This window comes from Pristis pectinata, chromosome 30, assembly GCF_009764475.1.
Source record: "Pristis pectinata isolate sPriPec2 chromosome 30, sPriPec2.1.pri, whole genome shotgun sequence".
Lineage (NCBI taxonomy): Eukaryota > Metazoa > Chordata > Chondrichthyes > Rhinopristiformes > Pristidae > Pristis > Pristis pectinata.
The window spans coordinates 26,380,665-26,405,506 of NC_067434.1; the positions used below are offsets into that span (position 1 = coordinate 26,380,665).

General features: G+C 42.2%; 1 protein-coding gene across 2 annotated transcripts in view; it reads left to right on the forward strand.

The window, feature by feature from the left end:
* LOC127584690 (disintegrin and metalloproteinase domain-containing protein 8-like) overlaps positions 1–19,594 on the forward strand; it is a 40,238-nt gene extending 20,644 nt beyond the window's left edge. Inside the window, exons 15-25 of one of the 2 annotated variants that reach the window (XM_052041574.1) lie at positions 3,728–3,830; positions 5,143–5,323; positions 6,284–6,361; positions 6,914–6,995; positions 8,516–8,639; positions 10,751–10,934; positions 12,160–12,219; positions 14,176–14,247; positions 15,115–15,168; positions 15,832–15,909; positions 17,337–19,594. In XM_052041574.1, the coding sequence (XP_051897534.1) occupies positions 3,728–3,830; positions 5,143–5,323; positions 6,284–6,361; positions 6,914–6,995; positions 8,516–8,639; positions 10,751–10,934; positions 12,160–12,219; positions 14,176–14,247; positions 15,115–15,168; positions 15,832–15,909; positions 17,337–17,387 (1,067 nt within the window). In that variant the 3' untranslated portion in view covers positions 17,388–19,594. The remainder of the gene's footprint in view (positions 1–3,727; positions 3,831–5,142; positions 5,324–6,283; positions 6,362–6,913; positions 6,996–8,515; positions 8,640–10,750; positions 10,935–12,159; positions 12,220–14,175; positions 14,248–15,114; positions 15,169–15,831; positions 15,910–17,336) is intronic. The other variant, XM_052041575.1, reaches the window with a different exon arrangement.
* Positions 19,595–24,842: the final 5,248 nt, after the last annotated feature.

The following is a 24,842-nucleotide window of genomic DNA, read 5'->3' on the forward strand; positions in this document are numbered from 1 at the left end:
AATGTACAAAATTCTCTCAGCATGTGACAGGGTGGGTGCAGAACTGATGTCACTGTTCTACCCACACCCCCCCCCCCCCCCCCCAAACCCCGACTGAGGATGTAAAACCAACAGTCAGTCTCCCAAATGAGGGGTCAGTGAGCATAAACTACTAAATTATTGTAAAAATTGGTTGAGTCTTTACAGTAATCTGGTAGCTGTGGTCGTCATTACTGAGACTAGATTCTTATTCCAGATTTACTTAATTACTTGAATTTAAATTCCCCATTGTCTGGGGTGGGATTTGAACTTGTGTCTCTGTATCACTGATCCCAACCCTGGCTGATGGCACAGTAGTTTAACAACTACAGTGTTGTACCTGACTGCACCCTACCACATGCCCCTGCCACTGCACTAAACACAGTAAATTCATGGTTTATGTACTGTACCAACCCCCCTCTTCAGATAAATGAAGGACCAAGCTCCCTTTTATTGCCTGGAAACAAGTCTCAACAATGAGTTGCCTGCCTGCAGGCTCTGGACCTCCACGGACTTTTGATATTTGGAACTCCCTCATGTTGAATGTTTGAAAGTTACAGTAAGAAAGATTCACAAGAATGATCCTAGTTCTTGGATTTCATGAGCAAAATAAAACAGCAGGAACAGGAGGATCCTCGAGTTACTTCTGGAACTTCACTGGGAATCCAGTGAAGCAACAGTGGAGGAAATTGTGGGAATTCTGGACTATAAGGAGAGACCAGACTGAGAACAGATCAGTGATGTGGGGGGGAGCTGATGCTTTCAGAGGACCCATCCAATGTATGTACATACGTACCTGTTATGCAGCTGGATAATCCAACGTGGAAACTCCCACAGTGGAAATACTATTAGATGTAATTCAGAAACGAGGTTACTGCACAAGGTAAGGGCGCAGAGGTGATGGTTTGGCACAGTGTGGTTTGGTTAGTGTAGTCAAGCAGTCAGGATAAATGGAGACACCAGAGACTGCAGCTGCTGCAATCTGGAGAACCGACAATCTGCTGGAGGAACTTGGTGTGTCAAGCAGGATTTTGACCTGAAATGTCAACTATTCATTTCTCCCCATGGCTGCTGCTTGAGCTGCTGAGTTCCTCCTGCAGATTGTCTGAGTCAGGATAAATGGATTGTACTTGGGATTGGCAATCCAGTACCCGGTGAGTGCCACAGGGAGCAGTCCTGTGCCTCACTCATTTATAGTCTATATTAATAAACAGTGAGACTGGAGGTACTGTAGTGAAACTTGCTAATGGGATTGTGAGGACACCGAAGCTGCACAGGGATGTGGACGCGGAAAGGGTAAATGAGTGGGCGAGAAGTTGGCTGATGGAGGATGATGTGAGGTTGCCCACTTTGAAAGGAAGAATGACAAAGCAAATCATGTAGTGAGACTACAGAATAATGTGGTGCAGATGGATCTGGGACGTGAAACACAAGAAGTTAGTTTGCAGAGTTCAGCTGAATTTGCAGTTATCAGTGACCCACCGCTGATGACTGGTGAAAATATACTTTTCGTTCAGTTGAAAATTTGAAACCAGCCAAGTCGGAGCAGTTGGCTTGTGTGGAGTGCGACCAGTCACTGCACAGGTGATCCTGTCTCCAGGATCCACCTTCCTCCTTTCCTTTGGTTCTCTCCAATGGCACTGTTCTACTTTTAGTCTAGGTCTGGCCCATTTTGGCCATCTGTCCCATTGCAAGAACACAGTACACTCAGCCCCTCAATCCTGCTCCACCATTCAGTATGACCATGGCTGATCTATGCTGGCCTCCACTCTTCTTCTGTGCCAGTTCCCCATAACCCTCAATTCCTCTATCTTTTCAAATATTTATCACTCTCCACCTTAAATGTATCCAATGATCAGGTCTCCACTGCCCTCTGGGACAGAATTGCAGAGATTCACACCACCAACTCCCCTCCCACCCCCCAAGAGGAGACATTTCTGTGTACCTCAGTTTTAAATGACCAGACCCTTATTCTGTAGTTGTCTTCCCCACTGGTGGAACATCTCAACATCTACTCTGTCAGGACCCCTTGGGATCTGTGTAGGAGAACCATTGGTTGCCACAATATCACTGACCAATTGTGCAGCGTTAGTTATTGATACTGAACCCTGAAGTACAGAGGAGAGCAGAATTTTCTGCTCCCAGCAGTTCATACAAGGAGTTAATTCCCCACAAAGATCTCCTGACCAGACTTTTTCACTTGGGGATTACTGTCATTTCCCAGGCCTCTGGTTATTGTAGTAATAGGCTGCTCTTCTGTTGAGCCCCTCTGTTATTGGAGGTGGTTTGGAGAGGACCTGTTTCCTTTCTCTCTACGGTCAGCTGGTCACTGTCCCTATGTGCTGATTTATCGCTGCAGTTTAGTGATGATAACCTTGTAAAGGTGTATAAAATCATAAGGGGTATAGACAGGGTGAATGTACGCAGTATTTTTCCCAGGGTTGGAGAATTAAGAACATAGGTTTAAGGAAAGAGGGGAGAGGTTTAGTAGGAACCTTGGGGGCAACTTTTTCACCCAGAGGGTGGTGAGTATATGGAACGAGCTGCCAGAGGAAGTGGTTGAGGCAGGTACATTAACAACATTTAAAAAGCACTTGGACAGGTATGTGGATAGGAAAGATTTAGAGGGACATGGGCCAAATGGGACTGGCTTCTTGGTTGGCACAGACTGGGTGAGTCGGAGGGCTCATTTCCATGCTGTATGACTGAATGTTCCAGTGGGGCGTTGTCCCTATCTCATGGGTTGGTTCTAGCCAACTACTGTATTTCTTCCAGAGTTGTAACTGCCACCAAAGGCTTCCTGATCAAGAATCCTGTGATCAGTCCTGGAGTTTCGCTCCTGCCTTCAGTCTCATCAACCTCCTTGTACTTAATGTCCCCAGAGGGTATCACAGGCCATTAACCACCCTTGATGTGCCATATTCCAAATGGCTGTTAAGGCTGGACACCCTCTTGATTTTTAAGTTGTGATGGGGGTTTTAACCCTGTAACCACCACAGCAGCTACACATACTTCAGGGAGACTAATGACATGTTGGCTTTTATTGCAAGGAGTATGGAGTGTAAAAGTTGGGAAGTTTTGATATGTTTACAGAGCACTGGTGAGACCACACCTGGACTATTTTGTATAGTTTGTCTCCATCTACAGGCATTGGAGAGACAGTTGACTGCTGGAATGAAGGGGTTGATATGTGAAGAGAGGTCGAACAGGTTGGGTCTATAACACTGGAGTTTAGAAGAATCATCTTGCAGTGACAGATAAAATTCTGAGGACCATTGACAGTGGATACTGGAAGGACCTTCCCTGAGGTGGGTCCCCAGAACTGTAGTTGCAGAATCACTGTGCGCATTCAGACAGATGAGAAGGAATTTCTTCATTCTTCCTTGAGCTGTGGAGGGGGAGATTAGCCGACATTTAATCTACAAGGGAGTCGAGGGCTGTGGGAAAAGGACAAGAACATGGTATTGGGGTGAGATTGGATCAGCCATCATCTTAGCGAACAGCAGAGCAGGATTGAGGGGCTGTGTGGCACCTCCTGCTCCCATTCCCTATCTTCCTGTAATGTTGCCTCTGCCCATTTACAGTACTCGCACCAAGTCATTATTCAGCTGTGTAGAATCTCCAGCAGATTTAATCTGTTTCTCTCTGCTGGACTGCAGTAATCAAACAGCTGACTTTGCTGAATGAGAATTATTTTCTGATGTTACAGATGCGACAGTGGCCCCCGATCAGTGCTTCCAGCAGAACGTGAGAGGAAACAAATACCTTCATTGCAGAACAACTAAGTACGGCCATGAACCCTGCCAGGCAAGGTAAGTTTGACCCAACTGTGTTAAAACTCACCAGTTGCATTAACCATTATTAAGCATTAGCCAACTGTATTAAAACACATCAGCTGCTGAGAATTCCCATCTGGAAGCGCTAGTCCCATAAAACCCACCTCACTAACCAAGCATCTGATCATGTATCCTGATACCCTCCTGATGCTCAGTACCACATTTTGTCTGTTTTCTGCTGGGGGTGTTAGAGGTATTGAGGGAACCCAAACTGAACAGATCATTGATGACCAGTTGTCACTGCTTGCTCACATTTGCCTGTGTTGTGAGGACTGTGCAATACTTAGCTGGCACACTGGGTACATCTGAGTGCCGTGGTTCTGCGGAACTGGAGAGCTGCTGGCTCCAGTGTAGGGGTGCTCTGTGTACAGGCAGGACAACATTAGGACCTCTCTTCATTGTTACATCTGCTGCACCACCGAACCATACCCTAAGCAAAATGCTTTTGCTTTTTTGAATGCCATCTTCCTGAGGCTATTCTGCAAGCTTCTTCACACATCCAATTCTCTCAGTTGCCAGCCCAATTTTAGAAGGTCTGAAAATTAAACCTTTTAGCCTTTACCTTTGGTCAGTCTGTACATCTGCCACTGTTTGCTCTGGTTACATGTGCTCTCAAATCTCTAGAGGCACTGGGTATAAAATCCCTTCCAGGTTTGTGTGGAGTCCATGTAAGACCTCGTCCATGAGGTGTGGTGCCAGTAGACTTGCCGATGTCTCGTACTGACCACCAGCATCCAGACAGCCTTTCTCCTCTTGCCTAAGGCCATGGTGCTCTGGTCTGTGTCCTCCCCCAAGACAACCTAATATTGTTTGCTCTTAGGAACTTCTCTACTCATTCTTTGCACAGCAACTGGCTGAGATGTCTCTTACTTCTCCATGCCCACTGTCTACCTGCACTACTGTTTACCTAGAGGTCCCTACTCTGTCATCTCTCACTATTTCACTGTCCTCTACTCCCTTAGTAGCAACATAAACCCATCACTCATCATCCCTGTGTTCTTGTGTTCTAGTTCACTGACAACAAGGATATAGCTGTAACGATATAACTTTATTCAAGGCATTCAATAGTAAACTAACAGCAGTGGCAGGTCTTAGAATGTATCAGTCATACCACATGATGTACACAATTTGTAAAGATATGCCCACACTAGTACATGACATCCATTCCAAGAAATTACTTTAAACTGTTAACAAGAAATACCCTGAGTTCTGGGGATTGATTAGTTGGAGACTTTGAACTGGCACTGCAAATTATCATCCTGTTCAAGGTAGATGTTTTGTTTTGCAGAGATATCAAATGCGGGAAGATGCATTGTGTCGGAGGGAACAAGTTTCCAGTTACACAAGCAAAGTATGAACTGCAACTATTTCACAACATATTCTGTAAGATTGCAACACTGAGTGAACAAAGTGAAGAAACGTCTGACCCTGGACTCGTACTCCCAGGAACAAAATGTGGCAATGAGATGGTGAGGAACCATAACAGTAATTATTGTGAGCAATGTCTCTCAGAACTTCTGTGATGAAGTAGAGCAGTGTCAACAGCTGGCACATCTGTTTGCAGGGAATGACCCTGCATTGTAACAGTTGGCACACCTCCAACCTTACTCCTGACATCTGTGCATTGTGACATGGAGGGAAGGAATGAGCTGGAGATCATAGTTCAGACCCTGCTCCACAGCTAGAATGAACGCAGGGCAAAACGTAAACGTCCAGAGCTGAGGAGCCAAACGTGCTTCACATCTGTCCCCTCGGCGACTGCCAACCGTGACCGTAAACGTACTTTGTTTTTATTTTAGTGTTTCTGATTAATTTCTAGCGCAAAGGGTTTGAGTAAGTTAATTTTTAACTTTATGAAATTGTTTAGTCCTTTTGAATTGGTTTTAAGGATCCAATTATTAAAAGTAATTGGAAGGCCTTTGAGCAGGCTGTCAACAGGCCATCAGGATGGTGTTGAGGGAGGAATGGAAATGAAACCTTGGCTACCCCAACAAGGCCTAGTCTTGGTTCACAGACATCCCTGCTTCACAGGGTTGCGCAACAAGCACTGCAGTGTGATTGGAATTGTAGGCTGCAAAAGTACAGTCATGGGAACTGTGGGGGGGGGGGGTGTGGGCAGTGAGCCAGATCCAACACAACGCAACTCATGGTGAGCAACAGAAGGCTGTTGCACTGCACTGTGCTGTCGGTGACCTCCATGGGCAGGCCAGGCGGCTTGGTTTTGGTATCTGTTTATTATTGTCAAATGTACCATTACAGTGAAGAGCTTCTGTTTTGTGTGCCATCCAGACAGATCATGCCATACACAATTATATTGAGGCAGTACAAAGAAAAGGGCATTATGCTCTGCAAATTGGCTGCTGCATTTGGTTTTTGGGTTTTGGACACAAGTCAGATCTTGCATTACGTGCAAAATATTTTTTCAACAGGTCTGCTACAATGGTCGATGCCAGAGTCTCCTCCTTTATGGGTCAAGGAACTGTTCCAGCAAATGCAACAACCATGGGGTATGGATCATCTTCTACCTGCAGTGAAAGATACTTATTGGGGTTCACTCCTGCAAGGAAAGTTACTGATCCCTTCAAAATTATGAAGGGTTTGGGTAGCAATTCATCCCACTGCTGGATAAGTGACAAATAGCTGCAGAACTGAGGAGATACTTTCACACAGTACATTGTGATCTGTGGTATTTGAAAGTTATTACATAATTTGCTTTCATCAATCTTTTAGACAATTCTCCATCTGGAAAACATTTCTGTTCTGCCGGGGAGGGGGACTAATTTTGTCGGTCCTTTCATCCGGTCCAGCATGTGTAATGGGCTGATGGTTGCCTTCTGCATTGGATGACTGCATGTGTAAAGTTGATTTAGATTCTGTTGAAGGGACTGAAGCCCTTTGTGCAGCGTGCTTTGACTGGGTGAGAACTATATTACTGAGAGTAACATTTGTATTGAAGCAGCTGCATGATTGTGTAACACTGGTGCGTCACAGATGATTTTTATGCATTTATTTCATGTTGAGTTGATCTTAGATTTACCAATCTGGATTGTTTTTTTAAGGTTTGCAATCACAAGGGAGAATGTCACTGTGATCCAGGCTGGGTAAAGCCATTTTGTGCTACACGGACGGCTGGTTCAGCAGGTAAGAGTCCAGCTCGCCACAAACCTGTGTGGTGGCTTTGTGTTTGAGCCCTTCCTACCTGCCTCTTACAGATAACAGCTTCCCACACTCATCAATGGATTAAGGGGTCATGGAGCATGGAAACAGGCCATTTGGCCCATCCGTTCCCTGCTGACCAGTGGGCACCCATCTGTAGTAATCCCATCTTCCAGGATTTGGCCCGTTTGCTTCAACGCCTTGGCGATTTGTTTGTCTAGACATTTAAGTGCTGTTAGTGACCCTGCCTCCACCACTCTCTAGGTGAATAAGGTCCCCCCGAGCCTCTGTCTCTCATCCCTTACTCTAAACCTACGTCCTTTGGTTTTATGCACCCGGTTTTAAGGATAAAAGACTCCTACTCTATCTCTACTCTTCATATTATCTACCACAAACCTTAACCCCCTTCACTCCAGGGAGGACAGACCCAGCCTCCAGTCTCTGCTTATCACTGAAATTTATGTCCTGCCATTAACTTTTTATGGCATTACAGTCACTTCCACTGCAAAGTGGAGCCTATGATTATTAAAATGTATGCATCAATCAGGAGAATGTTAGATTTATTTTACCTGCTTAGCCAACTAGTTGTTTTTGGATAATAGCCAACCTGAAATACAAACATGGATTTTAGAGGAAAAATCATATTTCTGAAAATGTCCATTTTTGTCCATTCCCCAAGACCTGGGTGCTGTAACTAGGAAGGTGACTGGCATTTCTCAATGTCCTTCGGTCTTGTCTCAATGATGAATTTAATTCTAATACAGTATCTTGGCCACATTTTCCCCATGTTTTAAGGGAAAGTATATTTTGCAAAACATAAATTGTTCAATGTTAATTAAATTTAGGTTAAAATGTTTATGTTGGAATTGATTTTAACATTGACCCCAACAGTATCCAGTGTGGATTTCTGTACAACTCTGATCTCAGTGCTACTTTGAACTGCCTGATGGACATTGTCCCCTGGTGAATGACTCCAGTGTTGTATGACTCTTGAATATGAATTGGGGCTGGTGGGGGGGGGGAAAGATGAGGGCAGAACCAGCTGTTCACCCCTTAAGCTGGCAGGTGACCAAGGGAAACATACAGCACCACAGGAACAGGCCCTTCGGCCCACGAGGTCTGTGCTGAGCATGATGCCAAACTAATCTAATCCCTTCCGCCTGCATGTGATCCATTTCCCTCCATTCCCTGCATATTCATGTGCCTGTCCAAAATGCTCCTTGTCCAACCAATTTAGTTTGCGTTGTCCCTTCCCAACTTGCTCGGTCTATGTGGATGTTTCCACCCTTCCCAATTAGAAGTCCATTCCTTGAGAAACAACAAGTAAATTAGTGTTGCACCATCCAGTTGTGTAGATTGGTTTTCTAGAAAGCCAGTGAGTTTTGTTATTGTTTGGAGTTTTGAGAAAATTGTGTTAAAGCCCTTGCTGTGCCTTTTTCTGTGTATAACTTGTAGCACAGAGTCTGATGTTGAAAGCTTGAGTGAATTTGGAATTTCCCTTTCAGTAAGAGAGAATGCCATAAACATCATTCTCGCCGTGCTTCTGCCTTTCATCATTTTGCTTATCCTAATAAGCATGGGACTTCTATATTACAAAGGTTGCTTAATGGAAAAATACACAAAAAAGTTGTGAGTACTAATTTATTTCCCTAAATCACTGTTATTGAACACTTTTACTCAACACAGTTTATATTTTACAAATATTGCTCACATGAAACAGATTTTATCATTATGGGCAGCTCTGTATATAAGACGAGAATAAGCTGAATGCAGTTAAATTGATGAACCAGGTGATTTGAGGAAATGTAGCCAATAGCATTTTCTGGTGTTACAAGTACTTAATCCAATTCATCAAAATCTGACTGAAGAGCATAAACAGAAGTAGAGTAGGTTGCTTATCCCTTGGGCATCTTCCAACATTCAACAAGATCATGGCTGATCTGCTACCTCCAACATTTTCCAGCACTATCCCCAGATCCTCAGATTCCCTTAATTTCCAGAAATCTATCAATCTTAGTTTTGAATGAACCCAATAAGTGAGCCTCCATCCTAATGGGTAGAAAATCCCAGATTCGACTAGAATAATTTGTAATGATTCAGGAATTAAGTTTAAAATGAATGTGATATTTGAATTTTGATCTATAAAATGTTTGGATTGAGTAGTAATCCTGATTTATATTGAAGCAAATTAGTTAATCTTTGCTCTTCCATTTTACCAGGAGAACTAAAGACACATTTATTACTTTTGGTTTTTCAAATACTGTGGTTAATCTCTAGGAAATTCTAATAAAATATTCATGCGAACTGGAAGATTTATCCAAAATAAAATAACTGACTAATCACACGTAGCTACCGCAAAACCACTATGGCCACATGCACTCATTTTTATTGAAAATTCCAGGGTACAGTATCTCACATGTGGGTAGTTAACTATCTACCACATCTGAAATTTTCAGTCTTTCTTTCAACAAAGCTTAGAATTCTGTTGTGAAGTCATCTGACACAGAACATCCAACTGCAGCTTCAGATGTGTTTGACCAGCAGGCAAATGCACTTTTGATTTCACGAAAGCAGAAGTCCCACAAGATGCCGTAGACTTCCCAGAGCACAGTTGAATCCTGCTTGTCCCCTGCCCTGATGTGTCCCGTTGGAGCTGCTCATTATTACTGTTTTCTGTTTGCCTGTGGCAGTAACCCTGGTTGACCACAGCTCTCTCCAGAAAGATGTTTTTTGCGGATAATTAATAAGCAGTCTCCAAGGAAACCAAACATAACCATCAAGAACACTGCTTTTCATCCTACCATTTTTCTAAAATGAGGTGCAAAAGGAGGTACAGCGCACATGCAAATGCAGTCTAAATTTAGATATTAAAATAAGAATCAAGAATAGTGTTTATTAACTTTATTTATTGATCAAAGTCACCTCTTTTCAATTAGACAGATGTGGTTAGTTTTTAAAACAATATGGTCTAAGTCTTTTCTCAGTGTTTTAGCTAGACTGATGAAAAGAGATTGAATTTGCACTTTCTGTTGGCATAGGAGGGAAATTGTCTATAACATCATAGGTATGACATAATGCAGCAGTATCTGAATGGCATACACATAATGGGACTCTGCTGTTCACTGGATGCTGGTTCCCCAAGGATCTGTTGGTCAGCTTCACTGCACAGGCAAGCAGGCAAATGTGGAGGTTGGAATGCAGTGGAGGCCATGAGCTGAGCAACTGGATGTGGTTTGTATCCAGCCCCTCAGTGCACACCAGCCACAGCTGCTGTCCCCATTTTACTTGAATGTGATAGCTAACCTTAAATGCGAAGCTTGGTGCAGGTTAGTATTCCTAAAATTTATTTCACCTCATTTAAAATGTCAAGATTAATTTCTATCACTTAAAGGCATTTTAGTAAATCTATATTCATTTTAATTTTTAAATCAAATCCTTTCTGAACTGTTTTAAAATGCTTGACCATCAGAGACATGTTCAATAATGAACAAACTGACAAAGGCCATCAGGATGGTCTGGGAGCTGGACCTGGGATCTGCTGCCCAAGGCCTGGTCACCAGCGTTGGACCACACCATCACAGGATGGCTGCGGCAGTGACTTTACACTGCAAGAGCAGTAATCTGACAACAAGAGCTGGAGTTTTGGTGCTGCCTCAAAACACAGTAGCAGAGGTCAGTTAAAACTGGTGATTGATTTGACTCTAAATGTTAGGAATAATTTTATTCTAATTTCATTGCAGACCAATAAAATCCAGTTCGTGTGGTTTGTCAAATCCAATGTTTGTAGATGGAAAGGACAGAACCAACTCTAAAGTCAGGTACCCTAGCAACAGGAGTGTACATCTAAAACACTCGTTGCTTGCTGCCTCGAAGGAAGACCAGCGATTGCAGATTACAGTAATACCCAGCCGTCCAGCACCTCTGGTAAACCCATCACCGCTGTACACGCAACTTTCTTCTATTGTTTCATTACTTTTCTATTGCATTACAATATCCTCCACAATACAGCTGCATGTCTATTTCCACAATGGAATGTGTGCATTGCTGGTAAGGTCAGTGTTTATTGTCCTTGAGCAATGATGGTGGGCAACCATCTTGAACCACTGTATCCGCCCTGGTGAAGGTACATCCATTTATCACTGGGACAGGTTTCAAGGTCCGTTCGGGATATAGATAGAAGAGTTGGCAGATGGGAAGCAATGACGTAGTTGACTCAAGGGATAAGAGAGATGTAAGAGCCAGGCAACATTAGGTGGATTTAGGTGTTTCTGATGGAGATGTGGGGTTGATTCATTAAACTCACACAGGGAGATTGGGTGGGAGAGAGGATGGGATTGGTGGCCAATGAACTTGCTCTTCCCCCAGTTTTCCTATAACTTCTAATGTGCAAGCCTGTCAAGTCCTGACCACTTCCTTTTCAAAGTTGTTGTCTTCCTTAGCATGATCCTTCATGGCACTTTAAAATAACGTGTAAGGAGCAGATAAGATGTGCCAAAGGGCCTCTTCTCATTCCTTGCTTTATTACACCCTTAAAATGTGAGGTAGTTGCTGTGTTCTAATCTTCCTCTTTTAAAAGAGCGGGCAATATCCATTCTGTTACTTAGTATATTTGTATTGATGTAGCGTCACTATACCACGGAGCCTGTCGGTTTATGCTAGCAGGTCTGTGCGTAGAATAAATCCATTCAACGAGTTTCCACTCATTTTGATTCTATCACAAATGCAGTGTCATTCTTAAACATTAACAAATTGGTTAACCTTCTCCTGTACTCGTGTCTCAACATCGTAACAGAAGAGTTAGTGACTTGAGAAAAATGTAGTTGGTTCTGTTGATGTACTGTGATTGCACAGCCATTTTAAACTATTTCCATCAGTTTGGATGACTGGTAATGAGAAACCTGAGTGTTAAACTGCTATTGTGCAGCCTTGGGAGAAATGGTGTACAAAATCTTCATGACATGACTTGAGGGTTGTTTGGCAAAGCCAGTTAATTATCAGAAGGGCTATAGTTGGTAGAAAATTTGCAAACAATATCCTAAATATATAAAATTATTAATCTACCTAAAATTTTCATGAGTAAAACTTGCTGGTAGGAATTTTATTTTGTATATAAATTTCAGCCAAATCATTTTATTTTATTTTCATGTAGCCTCCAAAACCAGATCCAGTCAAGACCCTATCTCCAAACACTACAGCAAAGTCCTTGCAGGTAAAATGATGTCATGTAGATATTCTTTTAAATGTATTACAAATAAATATTCACTTATGATTAATACAATAATTACAGCTTTACAGCATTTAAAGTTATTCTGCTAAAATTACTTAAAGATTCCAATCAAACAGTATCTGTGAAGAAGCAGTGACTTCATCAGAACTTCAGATTTCAATCATCCTGCAGTATCTTACTAAATCTACAATCACTTGAGGCAAAATAAAAAGGCCACAAACCACTTCCTAGAAATGTCATCGTATTGCTTAGAGATAACCTTGGGAGGATTTCAGAACTGCAGTGTAATATTTTGGGTGATGGTTATAAAGTGCAGTCTATGATTTGGACTCTTTAGTGAGAATAGTCTTGTAGCCAGTTGGATATTCACTATTGTTAATGAATTTAAGTAAATATTTAGACTAGTTTCTAAATTTTTAATTGTATATAATGGATCCTAAATATGGGTTCAGTGCAGATGACTCAAGCAGTTGTGAGACCTGAAATCATGCTGATCCTCTATCTAAGTGACTGGAGTTCCCCTCTCAGATCAATGACAGAGCAGAGGAACAGGCCCTTCAGCCACCATGTCTGTGCCGACCATGATGTCAATTTAAACTAATCCCATCTGCCTGCACGTGGTCTATATCCCTCCATTCCCTGCCTGTTCGTGTCTGTCTAATCACATCAAAGGAAGCACAAGGGCCAAAGGACTTCATTCACACTTGCCTGTGAATGAGCTCCTTGGTCTACCCAAATGTGAAAGCACCTCTGGCTGGAACTTCATCCCTGACCAGTAACACAAAACGCATTGTATAGCAGCAACAGTATGTTGAACTGTGCTTTCAATGTTCATAGCATCCTAGAGACCCACACCACAGAAAATGGCCCTTCACTAGTGAGTCAGGCACCCACTTACACCAGTACTACACTAATGCCAGTTTGTGTTCACCCCAGATTCCTATCAACTGCACCCCCTCACCCCAAGTTCTACCACTCACCGACACACCAGGGGCAATTTGCTGCAGTCAATTAACCTACAATCTGCACTTCATTGGGACGTGGGAGGAAATCAAATCACCCAGAGGAAACCCACACAGTCACAAGGAGAACATGCAAACTCCAAACAGGCAGCACCCAAAATGAAGAAGGCATTTGGCGCACTGGCCTTAATCAGTTAGGGCACTGAGTAGAGAAGTTGGGACATTATGTTGGTTGTACAAGATGTTGGTGAAGCTGCACTTGGAGTATTGTGTACAGCTTTGGTCACCCTGTTATAGGAAAGACGTCATTAAGCTGGAAAGAGTGGTTGTTGCCCTGACGCGAGGGCCTGAATTACTAGGCAGAGGATGGGTAGGCTAGGACTTTATTCCTTGGAACGTAGGAGAATGAAGGGTGAGCTTATAGAGGTGTATAACATAAGGGGCATAGATAGGGTGAATATACAGTCTTTTTCCCTGCGAAAAGGAAAGAAAAACTAGAGGGCATAGGTTTAAGGTGAGAGGAAAGATTTAAAAGGGACCTGAGGGGCAGCAACTTGATATATATGAGAAGCTGCCAGAGAACAGTTGAGGTGGATACAATAACAAAAGATATTTAGGTAAGTACATGGATAGGAAAGGTTTAGAGGGATATGGGCCAAATATGGGCAAATGAGACTAGCTTAGCTGGGCACCTTGGTTGGCATGGATGAATTGGGCTGAAGGGCCTGTTTCCATTCTGTACTACTCTGACTCTACAGTCGAGCTGGAACCCGGCTCACTGGAGCTGAGGCAGCAGCTCTGTCAGCTGCACAATGGTGCTGCCCAAAGGTTCTATTGAAATCCATGAAACCATGTGGGATGTTTCACAAGATTGGCTGCAATCTTTGTGCACATTTGGCAAGCTTTATTGTGATCAATTATCATAAATCTTTTGGATGAATCTGAACAGGAATTAAAATCATTTTTCTGGCCCTAGCACCGAATGGTAAAACCGAGTACACCTCCTCCAGTCCCACCTTCCAAACCAGTTCCAACTAAACAGGCATCGGTGAGTGTTTAAAGTCAAGTCTGTTTGCTTAATTGTGCTTTCTCATTGGCTTGTAAATGATTGGGGGGGGGGGGGAGGTTGAGGATCACACTCATTTGGGAATATTCAGTCTTTTGCATATGAGATGTCAACAGGTGTGGCTATTTAGGAACAGGTGACTTAAAGAATGTAATTTATATCTTACAGTTATGGCAGGAAACGGCAACCATTTTTTTTAAAACACTTAAGTGTTGGTACAAGAAATAGCTGGTAACTGCTAACTGTGCTTGCTAATGCTTTGCACTAGTGCCACAGCAGCTTCAGATAGGAGCATGTGTGTGGTGAACATGGAAATCCAGAAGCTACTGTCCAGATTGCATGCTTTGCAAAAATATCTGAGCTGAAGGGTCAGTGGGATGTTCCTGTATTGTGAGGTAGACCTGGGCTTGTTCTGCCACAGCAAGTTAAATCCTGCCCAGGTCAGTTCAAGTTCCTTTTAAAGTACCTAACTTCATTAACCAACCTCTGTGCAGGACTTTTATCATAAGCAGAATGAAACTGAGGTGAAAGTTATTTAAAATGGCCAACTTTTCAAATTTGCCTCAATTCTCTTTGGGTCTATCATGTATCTACTTCCATCTAATACTGAGAAGGCTTGGTGCATATGCATTTTTGAGACTATCACTCCAAGCAATATGTGAAATATCAGACAGGTGTTCAGAGACTTCTGTAACTTATTTTTGATGCACCAATCTTTTTATAGTAATAAGCATGAAAGTTGAGGTGTAACCATTTTATTGGTGGTGATCCATAAATGCAAATTGGAAGATAATTTAATGCAGTTACAGCAGAATCAATTTTGCAAACAAACATTTTCTTCCCCTCCAGGTCCGGCCACCTCCACCCCCATCTAAACCACTGCCAGAACTCAAAACTAAACCAGTAAGTTTTCCTCTATTTATACCATTCACCCCCTGTGACCCATGCACAGTGCAGTAATGTGACCTGTACCTGTGACCCATTTGCAGTGCAGTAACATGACTTGTAGTCAGATTGAGCAAAAAATGTTGGCATGCAAATGGTGGGCCAAAGACCCACTTCTGTACTCTGACTCTCTTATTCCTCTTAAACACTGTCACACTGAAGCTCACCAAGTGATTTGCATTTAGTGGTGACCATTTAGTTTCTTAAATTGATAATTGTGGGGAAGTTGGTTCTCGCTTCCTGTCGGTTTTTTCCAGCTGTTCCCAGATATCTTGCAAAGGGAAATGAAGAGTGTTCAGATGTACACTGTCTGTGTATGTCTGAACCATGCTGGCATTTATACATGACTTTTAAACACACACACACACAAAACCTATTTGTGCAGATGTGTACAAGTATCTCAATGCATTTGTTTGTTTTATTCCATAATTTCCAGTCATTAAAATTGTTATCCAAGTTACAGAAGGTATAATTCACTTCCAGTGAAATGTATAGTTTCTACTGAAATATTGTTCAATTAGATTGGTTTTAATTTGTACAAAGTAATCTATTCAGCAGAAAGCAGAAGGAAGTGATTGTGCTTTCTACAGTGTGGTTAAAAAGTAAGCTGCTGTTTTTCAGGTGGTAAAGCCCATGGCTCGGCCTCCACTACCTCCAGCCAAACCAGGCTTTCCAGTCGCATCCTCCAAACCTACACCGGTAAGCTTCCCAGTAAAACCACCAGTACCACCACTAACTGTCTCCAAACCCAGGCCAGGTCTCTTCACCTAGCTTGTCCCAACTAAGAAACCTAAAGCAGTGACACCTCAGGTCATATGTTTAGTGCAGATTTTAAAAACTGCTTTTTACAAGGTGGGAACATTTATATTAGACAATTCAATGTTCAGTCTGTGATAACTGTTTGTAATTTTGAGATGAGGACTACCATTTAAAATAGTCAAAACACCTGTAATTAAATTCCATGCCCCAGATCTAAACATTGCACCATTTGGTTGCTTTTCTCCTAGGTAATGTGCCGGTGAGAGAAAACAAACTAATACATGTTCATTTGTGATCTAACTTGTACAATGAAAACTTTTTTCCGGTTTTAGTTGTCAACGTTTTAAAGCCTAAAGAAATGTGTTATGGACATTTAAGTAGATTGTGCTGATCAAATCAGCAAGGATTATTTTTGCAATCAGAGTTGGATCACTCCATTCATGCTCTAACATCTGTGCAAATTCAGAAAGTGGTAAATAAAATCAGATTTGTTATTTTTTTCCTTGAGTTAAATGTTAATGAATTAACTTGATTACCTGTAATATTAAACAAGGTGACAGGGATGTTTAATTATCAAGTAGCCAGCATGAGTAGGTCATCCACCAACTGGTCACATCTGTTCAAGAGGAAAGCTTCATTATTTGTGAGGTGGATATTCCAGACTGATGCCTTGCCACACTGGGGAGCTCAGACCAATGAGTGGGTGGAAGATGAATTAGTGTGGGAATGAGAGAGAGAAGGATCACAAATTAAGATGGTCAGCAGCAAGTAATAATGACTCTTGGCTCTGGGAGAATGGAGGAAGATGTACAGGGCCAGACAGAAATTTGGAAAAATTGAATTTGCCCAAAGGTAGCAGTTTGTGTCATCTGTGATTAGAGAATTGGGAAAGAAAGAAATGTGTATCATTGTGTATATGTGTTATGACACAGGAAAACCCATTTGGTCCATCAAGCACATGATGGCTTCCAGCAAATCAAACCTATCAGTTCTATTTCCCCCCGTATTTCACTGTAGTCCTGCAAGTTATTCCCTCACATGCCCATTGAATCTGACTTTTTATTCTTTTGCCATTTATCTATACTTAAGAGGTCATTTACAGTTGCCAAATAAGCTACTTGCATATCTTTGGGCTGTGGAGGAAACCCCATGTGATCACAAGTAGAACACTTTGCACCAAGCTTCTGATCAAATCTCAGTACCTGGAGCTGTGAGACAACAGCACAAACTGCACTACCATGCCACAGACAGGAAGAGGAAAATGTTGCTGATGTCAGTGTATAACCTAAAGCTGACCACTTTACTATCAAAATCTAATCATGAAGTGTCATTGTGACTAAACACTAGTGTGATCTTGATCTTGCTAGGTTGGTTTCAAGCCAAAAGTTGCCTTAAAGCCACCAAATCAGCACAGATGAAGAGGAAGTGTGTAGCAACATCACTGCACTACAGAGGCACAGCTGTGGAGCCATCTTCCTACTGTTCTGTCTGGAAGAAGATAAAAATATCTTTGGTTTCTTGTCATATTGGCTTATACAGTAATCAGTGGGATGACAAAAACACTCTATACAAAAAAAATGTTGGCTAGTTTGAAATAACAAAACAATATCTCCATGGATGCTGCTTTCATTGTACTGTAGCTTTGGTACTTACTAAGGCCATCTTTCCTGTTTTTTAATTATATAAATTAAAATGATTCTGCTGCAAACAGTGACAGGATGCAGTTTGTGAAGTGACCCTTCTGCTAAGACAAATTACTTTGGCGGTGGAGGGGGGGAGAAAATGACAAAAATTGAATAAAATATTACATTTGTGTTTCTTGATTTAATCTTACAGAAAGTTTTAAGCTTGTATATGAATGATGAAGCACATTCTCCAGATTTTTCCCTGGATTTTTCTTGAGTAATGTTGTATTTAATTGCATCATTGAATTGGAATTGATCCAACTGAGAGGCAGTCTCACACATCCTATTGACTGAGGCTGGTTTCAGATGAGAGAACAGTTTAAGGAAAAGGCTGATTGGACTTAGTGGGCCCCACACCCATTTTTCTATCCAATACTATGTAATGGTTCAATGAAATTGGCAATAACTGTAGCATGTTGCTGGAGGGTAACCAGATGCTAGGACTAATGATCCAAGACGTGAGTTCAAGTAAAATCTAAATTTAAATAAAAGCTAGACTTAGGGACCATGAAACTGCTGGTTATCATAAGAATAGACTCACTGATGTTCCTCGGCAAAGGAAATCTGTCCTGGTTTGAGATAAATGGACTAAACTGACTCTGGTTAACTCTTCACGAAGGTGGCTTGGCAAGACTGGGAAACTATGATCAATAAATGCTTTTATTGTCAGTGTCACCCATATCCTGAGGATAAATACAAAAAAAATCAATGCTCTACATCACAATTAGAACCTGTCCATTTCAAAGTATAGCCTTGCTTTGGAACTCTTTTACCCATGAATTAGTATTAAATGGTCCATGATTTGCATTGCCCTACAGAGCTTTCAGAACCTTCATCTATGTTATACCTCACATTAAAGTTGTCCCATTACATTTAAAAATAGTAATTGGACAATTATTATAAGGATGTGCATGAATTGTTCTGCTCACCTTGGTTTGATTTGCATATATTTGATTACTGGATTTGGATTAAAAGTCCAAGACTACAAGTGAAGTAAGGAGTAAATACAGAGAGGACTTGGCCAGAAGTTGGAGTTCTTCACCTGGCAACATTGTGCAGATCAATCCTGACAAATGCATTAACTAGAAAATGTTTGCTCGGTTAAGTCACAAATATCTTTTATTCCTATGTTAGCTATCAGCTCTTCTGTCTGTTCCTCTATAAGGAACAAATATTTTCTCTGCTTTTGCCAACATTTTTTGAAAGATGAATGGTTAGAATAAAAATTGCTGTCTGTCATGGTTCTGATTTCTAGGTTGGAATTCACAATTAAGCACACAAACTACAAAAATGTGACATTCAACAAAAATTTCAGGTGAAGAGTAAATCTTCAATGCAAAAGCCATTAATTGAAGTTGCACATGAACTTGGTTATTAATTTAAATGTGGTTTACAGCAAAGAAATGTTATTTCTGAATTGAAGTAGTGTTTTCTTTGGCTAGTTAATGAGGTACGTGGAAATCTGAGTTTTCTCAGATCCTTATCCCTTTTAAAAGGTGATGGTGGGTACGAGGAGCTTTGTATAAATAAACAGTTTTAATTTGAATTGCTTCAGATACTTTTTGTAAGTTAGATATTCAAATGAGAATACTATCGGGGTGGGGTGGGGGGGGGGGTGGTTTGAACAATATTATTGGCCATATTTGTGGAAAGTTCCTGTTGCATAAATTGTCATTTTTAACTCTACTACCATTTTAATTGACGCCGAACACTCCTGATTTTGTTCTGCAAGATTAATCAGACTCTATCACCATTTGGTGAATCGTGACATGTTTACTCTATTTTTGGTATCTGATTTGAAATCAATTGTGCCTAATTCTACGGATATGTCCATAAATTGTATGCACTTTTTCAGCTGGCCTGAACAATTATGTGTGAGTGTGAAATGGGTTATTTATTTTCTTTTTAGCAAATAAATTTGTATTTTATTGCAATAAGGTATTACAGTTTGTTTGAGGAAGTCTATTGTTTTTCTTCATCTGTTTGCCTCAAGTACATGAAGGTAGAAATGGACCCAAGTTTCTGAAATGTTTCTTTTAAAATTGAGCTCTTCTTAAAAGAAAATGAGCTGTTAAAGTGCAGAATCCAAGAGTTACTTTGGAGGTTGTACATGCCTTTAGATTTAAAATATGGATGCTCAACCAATTTTCCATTTTTGACTAAATACCACTTGTACTGAGTTTGGTCATTTGTTTAGAAATGTTGGTATATTGTACAACTCCTGCCAGAACCTGAAGCAAAGGTTTTGACCATTATTCTAAATTACAGAACAAAATCTGTATCATCCTTCCTGGAAGATGCAACTCACATTAAGGTGTTGTTGCAAAGGCACCAGTGGCTTTTTGGAACTTTGGGTATCTGGACATTCTTTGTATGGGGCAAAATATCTTACAACAGCACATTTATCACATGGACCTTGGAATATAAACTAATTCAGCGATGGTGACAATGAAATTGTTTGGGCAATTTTCTTCAGAAAGAGCCCAGCTTTATGAATTCCTCAACAGACCAATAGTTCAGTCACACAGAGTATTCATTGATGTATTCACCTTTGCTGTGTTGGGTCATATGTGTAGCAAATGGTCCATGGCTTACCGCTCACCTGAAGCAAGGAGAGCTGGTAGTGCCCCAACAGAGGGGTTCAGTGCTGTTCCTAATTCGAGGTGGGTTAGTATCACCGACTAATTCCCCACCAAGCATTTGTTGCTTCCTTCTGGGAGATGGTCATAGAGTCATACAGAATGGAAACAGGCCCTTTGGCCCAACTGGTCCATGCCAACCAAGATGCCCATCCAAGCTCATCCTACTTGCCTGCATTTAACTCATATCCTTCTGAACCTTTACATAGGACACTACAGCACAGTACAGGCCCTTTGGCTCACAATGTTGTGCCGACATTTTATCCTGCTCTAAGATCTATCTAACCCTTCCCTCCCACATAGCTCTCCATTTCTCTATCATTCATGTGTCTACCTAAGAGTCTCCTAAATGTCCCTAATGTATCTGCCCCCACAACCTCTACTGGCAGTGCATTCCATGCACCCACCACTCTCTGTGTAAAAAAACTTACCCCTGACACCCCCCTTATATTTTCCTCCAATCACCTTAAAATTATGTCCCCCTGTGTTAGCCATTGTCGTCCTGGGAAAAAGTCTCTGATTACCCACTCAATCTATGCCTCTTATCATCTTGTATACCTCTATCAAGTCACCTCTCATCCTCCTCCTCTCCTCCAAAGAGAAAAGCCCTAGCTCACTCAACCTATCCTCATAAGACATGCTCTCCAATCCAGGCAGCATCCTGGTAAATCTCCTCAGCACCCTCTCTAAAGCTCCCACATCCTTTCTATAATGAGGCGGCCAGAAATGAAAACAATACTCCAAGTGTGGTCTAACCAGAGTTCTATAGAGCTGCAACATCACGTCATGGCTCTTGAACTCAATACCCCGACTAATGAAGGCCAACACTCCATACGCCTTCTTAACAACCCTATTGACCTGCGCGGCAACTTTGAGGGACCTATGGACATGGACCCCAAGATCCCTCTGTTCCTCCACACTGCTAAGAGTCCTGCCATTAACCTTGTATTCTGCCTTTGAAGTCGATCTCCTGAAGTGCATCACTTCACACTTATTCAGGTTGAACTCCATCTGCCACTTCTCAGCCCAGCTCTACATTCTACCAACATCCTGTTGTAATCTACAGCAACCTTCTACACTATCCACAACACCACCAACCTTTGTATCATCAGCAAACTTACTGACCCACCCTTCCACATCCTCATCAAAGTCATTTATAAAAAATCACAAAGAGCAGGGGTCCCAGAACAGATCCCTGCGGAACACCACTGGTCACTGACCTCCAGGCAGAATATGCTCCATCTACCACCACCCTCTGTCTTCTATGGGCAAGCCAATTCTGAATTCACAAAACCAAGTTTCCCTGGATCCCATACCTCCTGACTTTCTTAATAAGCCTTCCATAAGGAACCTTAACAAATGCCTTACTAAAATCCATGTACACCACATCCACAGGTCTACCTTCATCAATGTGCTTTGTCACATCCTCAAAGAATTCAGTCAGGCTCGTGAGGCACGACCTGCCCCTCACGAAGCCATACCAACTGTCCCTAATCAGCCTATGCTTCTCCAAATGCCCATAAATCCTGTCTCTAAGAATCTTCTCCAGTAATTTGCCCACCACTGAAGTAAGACTCACTGGTCTGTAATTCCCAGGGTTATTCCTACTCCCTTTCTTAAACAAAGGAACAACATTTGCCACCCTCCAATCATCCGGCACTACTCCTGTGGCCAGTGAAGACACAAAGATCATCGCCAAAGGCGCAGAAATCTCTTCCCTTGCTTCCCGTAATAACCTTGGATATACCCCATCCAGCCCTGGTGACTTATCTATCCTAATGTTTTTCAAAAGTTCCAGCACATCCTCTTTCCTCATGTCGACATGCCCTAGAATATCAGTCTGTCATACGCCATCCTCACAAACGTCAAGGTCTCTCTCTCTGGTGAATACTGAAGCAAAGTACTCATTAAGGACCTCCCCTACCTCTGCTGACTCCAGGCACGTTTCCTCTTTTATCCCTGATCGGTGCTACCCTCACTCTAGTCATCCTCTTATTCTTCATGTACGTGTAGAACGCCTTGGGATTCTCCTTGATCCTACTTGCAAAGGACTTCTCATGCCCCCTTCTAGCTCTCCTAAGTCCATTCTTAAGCTCCCTCCTGGTTACCTTGTAACTCTCCAGAGCCCTGTCTGATCCATGCTTTCTTTCTTCCTTTTGACAAGCCATTCCATATCTCGTGTCAACCACGGTTCCTTCACTCTACCATCCTTACCCTGCCTCAATGGAACAAACCTCTCTAGGGCCCCATGCAAGTATTCCTTAAACAACCTGCACATTTCCACTGTGCACTTCCCCAAGAACATCTGTTCCCAATTTACGCTCCCAAGTTACTGCCTAATAGCATCATAATTCCCCCCTCCCCCAGTTAAATACTTTCCCATATCGTCTGCTCCTATCCCTCTCCAAGGCTTTCCTATCCATTGTCTTGTCCAACTGTCTTTTAAAAGATGTTATTGTACCTGCTTCAACTACTTCCTCTGGCAGCTCATTCCATAAACGTACCATCCTGTGTGAGGAGGTTGCTCCTCAGGTTCCTGTTAAATCTTTCCCCCTCTCACCTTAAACCTATACCCTCTAGTTCATGATTCCCCAACTGTGGAAAAAGACTGAGTACATTCACCCTATCTATGCCCCTCATGATTTTATACACCTCTATAAAATCACCTCTCAGTCTCCTACACTCCAAGGAATAAAGTCCTAGCCTGTCCAACCTCTCCCTATAACTCAGTCCCTCGAGTCCTGGCAACATCCTTGTAAAGCTTTGCTGCACTCTTTCCAGTTTAATAACCTCTTCCCTATAGCATTGTGACCAAAACCTGAACATAACACTCCAAGTGCAGCCTCACCAGCGTCTTGTACAATTGCAACACAACCTCTCAGCTTCTATACTCAGTACCCTAACTGATGAAGGCCAGCAATGCCAAAAGCTGCCTTCACCACCCTATCTACCTGTGATCCCACTTTTCATAAGACATTGGAGCAGAATTAGGCCATTCGGCCCATTGAGTCAGCTCCGCCATTCAATCGTGGCTGATATATTTTTCCCTCTCAGGCCCATTCTCCTGCCTTCTCCCCATAACCTTTGATACCCTTACTAACCAAGAACTCATCAACCTCTGATTTAAATAAACCCAATGACTTGGCCTCCACAGTCCTCTGTGGCAATGAATTCCACAGATTCACCACCCTCTCGCTTAAGAAATTCCTCTTCATCTCTGTACTAAAGGGACGTCCTATTCTGAGGCTGTGCCCTCTGGTTCTAGACTCTCCCACTACTGAAAACATCCTCTCCACGTCCACTCTATCTAGGCCTCTCAATATTCAGTAGGTATTCAGGGAACCATGTACCTGAACTCCAAGGCCCTTCTATTCTACAACACACCCCAGGGCCCTACCATTTACTGTGAAAGTTCTACCTTGATTTGACTTTCCAAAATGCAACATCTCGAATTTATCGGAATTAAATTCTATTTGCCATTCCTTGGCCCACATAACCAAATAATCAAGATCCCCCTGTAATTTTTGATAAGCTTCTTCACCGTCAATGATACCACCTACTTTAGTGTCATCTAAAACTTACTAACCATGCCCTGTACATTCTTGTCCAAATCATTGATATAGATGACAACAATGAGCCCAGCACCGAACCCTGAGGCACACCACTGGTCACGGGTCTCCAGTCCAAGAATCAACCTTCCACCATCACTCTCATACACTTGATGGCAGGAAGCAGGGATTCCATGCAATCTAACCTTCCAGAGCAGCCTACCATGTGGAACCTTATCAAAGGCCTTTCTGAAGTCCGTACAGACCAGATCTACCATCTTGCCCTCTTTGACCTTCTTGGTCACTTCTTCAAAAAACTCAATCAAGTTTGTAAGACATGATCTCCCACGCACAAAGTCATGCTGACTACCCCTCATCAACCCCTGTCTTTCCAGATGCAGGTATATCTCATCCTCAGAATCCTCTCCGGTGACTTACCTACCACAGATGTTACACTTGCTGGTCTATAGTTCCCAGGTTTTTCTTTGCAGCTTTTCTTAAATAAAGGTATAACATTTGCTACCCGTGGATAACAATGATGCAAATATCTTAGCCAGGGTCCCACAATTTCTTCTCTAGCTTCCCATAGTATTCTTGGATATATCCAGTCAGGGCCTGGAGATTTGTCTAACTTCATACATTTTAAGACGTCCAGCACCTCCTCTACTGTAATGTGGACTATCCCCAAGACATGCGCATTAACTTTCCCCAGTTCCGAAGTCTTCCTGTCCTTCTCCACGATAAAAACAGAGGAGAAATATTCATTGAGGACCTCGCCCATCTCCTGCAGCTCCACACAAAGATGTCCACTTTGCACTTTGAGAGGCCCTATTCTCTCTCTAGTTACTCTTTTTCCCTTAACCTGCTTATAAAATCCCTTTGGATTCTGCTTAATCTTCTCTGCAAAACCTATCTCATGCCCCCTTTTTGCCCTCCTGACTTCATTCTTGAGTACACTCCTGCATCCCCTCTACTCCTCCCAGGATTCGCTTGATCCCAGC